General features: G+C 36.2%; 1 protein-coding gene across 1 annotated transcript; it reads right to left on the reverse strand.

Moving 5' to 3' along the window:
- Positions 1–188: 188 nt before the first annotated feature.
- On the reverse strand, positions 189–5,695 carry LOC120257189 (probable disease resistance RPP8-like protein 2). Its single transcript, XM_039264763.1, has 2 exons — positions 5,296–5,695; positions 189–3,229 (listed from the first exon to the last, which is right to left on the reverse strand). Exons 1-2 carry the CDS (start codon positions 5,577–5,579, stop codon positions 754–756), a joined length of 2,760 nt encoding a protein of 919 aa, XP_039120697.1. The 5' UTR covers positions 5,580–5,695; the 3' UTR covers positions 189–753.
- Positions 5,696–6,000: the final 305 nt, after the last annotated feature.

Below are 6,000 nucleotides of genomic sequence, written 5' to 3' on the forward strand. Positions count from 1 at the left end.
GGACGTAGGTGTGATGCAATTTGTCAAACTACTGATGTGCAATTTCATAAGAATCTACCAATAGCATAATAAATAGATAATGCAACGAGGATATACATGCATTCACACAAGAACAAAAGAAGACACTAAATTTAGCGTGGTTCGACAAAAAAAAAATCTACACTCAAGGAGGAAGGACAATGCTTCAGTGTATCTTAGGTTGGGGGATTACAAGAGTACAAAAAATAAACACAAAGCTACAAAAAAATTACCAAGCTCTAAGACCTTTATGTCACACCAAAAACAAGCTACTTATCTTGCTTTAATGAGATAAAAGTAAAAATAAGAGCTTTCTTTGTCACATTTTTTGCACTCTCTACATACAATAGCACTCTGCTCTATCTTTCTCTCACAAAACCCAACAAGTATAGATTTAAATAAACCAAGATTTGGTTTGATCCCAATAATCAAACCACAACCAAGGATTAAAGCCACTATCTTAAAAGTTACAATGAGAAATTGTACCACAGCTCTGAGAATCTGAGATGGTGTGACACCTAATTTAGAAGCTAGTATATGGCATATGCTGTTGGAGTTAGGACTTGATCAGAGCCTTCACTGTATCAACCAGAAAGCAGCAGGTATCCAGAAATAGGGCAATTCGGCTGTGTAAGAGCTTTGGAATTAGAAGCTGATGAAACTCAAAAGCTACTTAACATGTTGTGCTTATTTTCCCAATTTGTCTAGATGCTTTAGTTACTTTCTCCATATTGGTTAGGGCATGACTTCGGTGTAAAGGGTTCGTTTTGGCACATGTTGAATCTTGTGCCAATCCGCCCTTCCTTCCTCTGACCTGAGCATGAGCTCTTCGGACATGTGATACAACTCCAATGTCTGAAGGCTTGTCGCATGTTGCAAATCTGGAAGCATTTTCAGTTTCTTGCATGAAGTGAAATATAGGAAAGTAAGTTTGGGCATTGCACCTCTCTCTATCCTCCACTCCTCAAGATTTGGCATTGCCTCCCACTGCTGCACTAGAAGCATTTTTTTGTTGTCAAGAAACCGGCTGCTAATGAACAGACTTTCCAACCTAGGGAATCCACCTGCAGAGCACATCATGGTTTCCCCCAGATACACATTTTCAATGAGTTTGAGAGTGACAAGGTGTTGTAACATCCCCAATTTGGGCATCGGGTCTTCATACAATCTACAAAGCCGGAGTTTAATCTTAGTCAGATTAACTGGAAATTCAGATATGGTGTTCCCGGCCATTGACCAACGTCCATCTAAACTCAATAAAAGAAGGCGGTCGTGAGATGGAAAGTCCTTCTTTGTTGTGTTGATCTCTGGAATGCTGTGCAAGCTGTTCGGGGCCTCTATATGCAAGCTGATAAGTTGGCCTAGTTCACTGAGTAGATGGTTTAGCATTGCTCCTTGGTGTTGCTTAAATATCACCACTTTCAACTTCCTAAGGTTGGGAAAACTCCAGTTTATTGTTTCATGGGATCCGAATGTCAGAGAATCAAATGTGAGGAGATTTTCTAGCCTCAGGCTTTGCGGTGGTGTGCATTCTGGGCATTTCACATGTCTTAGTGTCTTTATGTTCCATAGTGTGCTTGGCATGCGTAAACCCTTTATATCTATAGTCTCTAAAAGTTGAAGGTCTCCTATGGATGCAGGAAACATACCACTACCCAGAACAAACAGTCTTAAATAGCGTAAATGGATCATGAGCTTGAACTCTGTCTGTATTCTTTTGTTGAGATGTATCGCAGCCAAGTCAAGCACTCTTAAAAACTGAAATCTAAACATTGCAGAAATTATTGGCGGATAAAACTCTATTACAGAGGGCCCTGGAGTGAATTCCATCAAAGTCCTTAGTTTATCGTGCCTTGTATTGATGCCATTGTTCAAAGGTTCTTTGATGATGTGGATTGCCACACGGTGACACATTGTTGAAGGAAATGGTTGATCATTTTGATTGGAGCAAACTCTAAGGAAGCCGTCTTTGTTAGCAGTAGATCTTGCAAAATCCAGTAGTAGATCATGAATGCCACATGTCTTCACACTCCCATTGCTTTTCCTCGTGTTTGCATGAATCAAGCTCCTTTGAATCAACTCCTCTAAAATAGCCTCCGCTGTATCCTCCTTGGTCTTTCTTCTTTCTTGTGGTATGAAGCCTTCTGCAATCCATTTTCTGATTAACTCAATACCATAGATCTCAGAATCCTCAGGGTAAGCACTGAAATAAAGAAAACATAATTTCATATGATGCGGAAGATCTTCATAGCTCAATGCTAGTATTTCTTGACATGTGCTAATTCCTTGTGCCTCCCAATGCATTGTCTCCAATACTCTTCTCCACTCAACAGGTGTTTTGTCCCTCATTGATAAGAAACCTCCAAGTACAACTAAAGCCAGAGGTAGGCCACCGCATTTGAGCATGAGACAACGGCCAATATCAAGCAATTGCTGCAATTCACTGGAACAATTTGCCTGATCAGCATCTTCAGAAAGAAAGGCCTTCTTGAGAAGAAGCTCCATGCTCTCATCATCATTCAACAACTGAAGTTGGTATGGAGTGCTTCTCGGATCTGCTCGCTTCGCAACATTAACAAACCGAGTGGTGATCAAAACCCTACTGCCATTGTTCACATTCTGAAAAATTCCTTGCATCTGAAAACATACATCCTCTTGCCAAATATCATCCAACACAATGAGAATCCTTTGTGCTCTTAGTGAGTCATTAATCATGTCTATTAAATCTTTTTCTTCCTTGTTCTTCAAATCTTCCTCTGTAATGCCAAGAAGTTGTATGAGCATCTTCCTCAAAAGGTCAATTAAACTATTTTGTTGAGAAACTGTTAGCCAAATGCACTTGTGAAAATGATTGCTAGCGGCAATTCTCCGATAGAGTTTCCGAGCAAGGGTGGTTTTGCCGAGACCACCAATGCCAACTATGCTAATGATACAAGACCCTTGTTGTTGGTCATGGTGATTCATCAGTAGTCGTTCAAGTAGGATCCTCTCATCATCAACGAGTCCGACGATATCAGCATCTTGAGAATATTGAGGTGAGATACGGCGTGTCCTTATTATTATGGATATTGAGTTGGAAGCATCTCCATCATTACCCAAGTTTTGAATCCCATAGGTCTCTCTGGCAGCCTTGATCTCATCAAGCCGTTTTTTAATTTCCCTGATCTCCACGCCAACATTATGCCTTGCTATTAATGCCTTTGGTTTAAAGCTATTAAAAAAAATCGAATTAAATCAGAAATAGAAAATAATGGATCATGTGAAAGTAGAACTATGGATGGAGGAGCACACAAAGAAAAAAAAAGGAGAAGAAAAAAAAAATTTAATTAGATTATATAAGACACTACTCAATACCAACTATTTTTTTAATAAAAAAAATAGTTAGGCACTCAGCAGGGTTTATTGGATCAATTCTTTAATCCAAACACTTCTGGACTAGATCAACTAATTCATTAGGCACTCAAATAAAATACTATTTTTTAATAAAATATAATACCATTTGTTGATAATTATAGGATACATTTTTTGTTGTTTATTTTAAAATTTAAAATTGACATGTTCGAAACATCTTCTTCATTTTTTTTTCCGACAGCGACAAACCGATAAATAGGTGTTGAAATGCACAAGTCATAGTGGTTTATAAAAATTTTTCGGAATAAATCCTTTATCATGCAACATTAGAGGAGAGAGAGGGTGCTCCTCACATAGACCTCCCACAAGAGATTTTGTGCATTATAAGAGACCCTCGTTCACAAGGCAAGGTAGGTACCACTATGCTATGCACCGGTTCCCAATCATCTTCCTCATCTATCTCTAATAATAAATTTTCTAAAAGATTTATATATATATAAATATTTTCATTTTCAAGCATATTTTTCAACAGTATTCAAATGTTTTTAGTAAATGCCTTAGTCTTTAATTCATCAATGCCCTAAAATCCAATATGAGGGTTAACTTAGAAAGGCTCTTGGGTCACAAATTAACAATAAAACTAGGGTTGACATGGTCATGAATACAATATTTTTTATATAATTTTAATTAGGGTAAATTTCAAAAATAAATCTTGTGGTTTCCCAGTTTTGCAAAAAAAGGACAGAGGTTTGTTTTTTCATTTTTAACCTATGTGGTTTCCCCAGCTAGCAAAAAAGGAAAAAACCGTTATCAAGACTTTAACGGTGTTAACTCAGAAGGGTAAAATGGTCAATTTATTTAAAAATCATCTAATTTGACATAAAAAAATTATTTTTTTAATCTATAAATCTCTCTCAAAATTCTAATAAACAAAAAAAAACTTAAATTCCAAAAAAACAAACAAAATCATGTTGGAAAACATGTTTTTTTTCATGACATGACATGTGGCATTTTTTATAATAAATTGACAATTTTGCCCATGTGAGTTAACATCGTTGAAGTGTTGTTAACGGTTTTTCTCTTTTTTGCTAGCTGGGGAAACCACATAGGTTAAAAACGGAAAAAAACAAACATTTGTCCTTTTTCTGCAAAACTAAAAAACCACAAGGTTTATTTTTAAAATTTTCCCTTTTAATTATCAAATATTTGAAAAACAATAATACAAAAGTTCTATAAACAGTTAGTATCTCTTATAATTTATAAATATCAACTTATTATATTAAATAAAATTCAACAAATATATAATAATAATAATAATAATCTAATATAATGCCGAAAAACTACATCACTAGATGAGGGAGCAATGGTTGAATGATCAATTGAAGGCCTATATGCACTCTTTGACTAATTGCACTTGTGGCATCTTTTAAAAAATAAATCTAATATAATTTGAAATACAAATACAAACAAAATACAAAATAAAAAGTAAATTTATATGTATGTTTACATATTTATTATTTAAACATATAGCTTGATTGACTTGGTTCATTGGACTAGATCAACTAATTCATTAGGCACTCAGCAGGGTTTATTGGATCAATTCTTTGCTCCAGCTTTTTATGGTATAAATACCAGATTGGTCCTTATATTATAGTGAAAGTACCCTTTTAGTCCCCCTAATATTTTTTGTCCTTCTGGGATCCCTAAGAGGGACTTGTATTTCACTAAATGGTAAAATAGAGGGATCCCAGAAGGACAAAAAATATTAGGGGGACTGAAATGGCACTTTCACTATAATAGAGGGACCAATCTAGTAATTAAACCGCTTTTTATATGACCCAACCCGATAATTTGACCAAACTCAGTAGAACTGAGTCGAACCGACTCAGAAAAACTGAATTTTAAAACATTGCTTTAATTTCTTACCTGTTGATCCAAGTTGGGCCACCTTTGCACGGGCGAACCTTGATGAGGAAACTCTCAATGGCTGCTTCTGCTCGGTAAGCTAATTCTGTCACATCATTCACCCATTTCTTCAACCTTTCATCCTTCTTTCCTCTTGCATTAGCGTCCTTGAGAAAACATTTAATCCAACAGAGCTCTCTTTCCATCCACTCCACCTCATCACTCACACCATGCAACAACATCAACTCTTGTGTGGCCATCTCCGAAAGCTTGGTTGCTACAGTTGAAACAACGAATTCAGCCATCTCTCTCTCACACACGCGCGCACACTCACACACTCCCTCTCTTGATCACTGACTGATTGCAAGAGATGAAGAAGAGCCTTCTTTGTATTGATTTGATGAGGAATACGTTTGGTTTGGTGATGCCTTCAATTGCAAGGCAGAATATTAAAATGCAGGCAAGAATATTAAAGAGGGGGTGCTTTGATCATGGGTGCTGTCACCATTCAAAAGTTTGAAAAAATCAACTCCACTATCATTCATTGTGAAAGGGGCATGTGACCATTCAGAAGCTCATGAATAAACTATTATGTTATAAAAAGAAAATTCAACCCATTCATATAGGTTCAATGAGTACATGATTCAATATACAATCTTATAATTAATATGTTATAAATGAACACAGAACACAGTCATAGCAATCTCTTGAAATAATTAAATCTTA

Source organism: Dioscorea cayenensis, unplaced genomic scaffold (assembly GCF_009730915.1).
Source record: "Dioscorea cayenensis subsp. rotundata cultivar TDr96_F1 unplaced genomic scaffold, TDr96_F1_v2_PseudoChromosome.rev07_lg8_w22 25.fasta BLBR01001931.1, whole genome shotgun sequence".
NCBI lineage: Eukaryota > Viridiplantae > Streptophyta > Magnoliopsida > Dioscoreales > Dioscoreaceae > Dioscorea > Dioscorea cayenensis.

Excerpts from the sequence above, each read along its gene's own strand:
- LOC120257189 (XM_039264763.1), bottom strand. The coding sequence starts at position 5,579 with ATGGCTGAATTCGTTGTTTCAACTGTAGCAACCAAGCTTTCGGAGATG. Across the intron at positions 3,230-5,295 it reads GGCCCAACTTGGATCAACAG|CTTTAAACCAAAGGCATTAA; the intron begins GTAAGAAATTAA and ends TTTTTTTAATAG.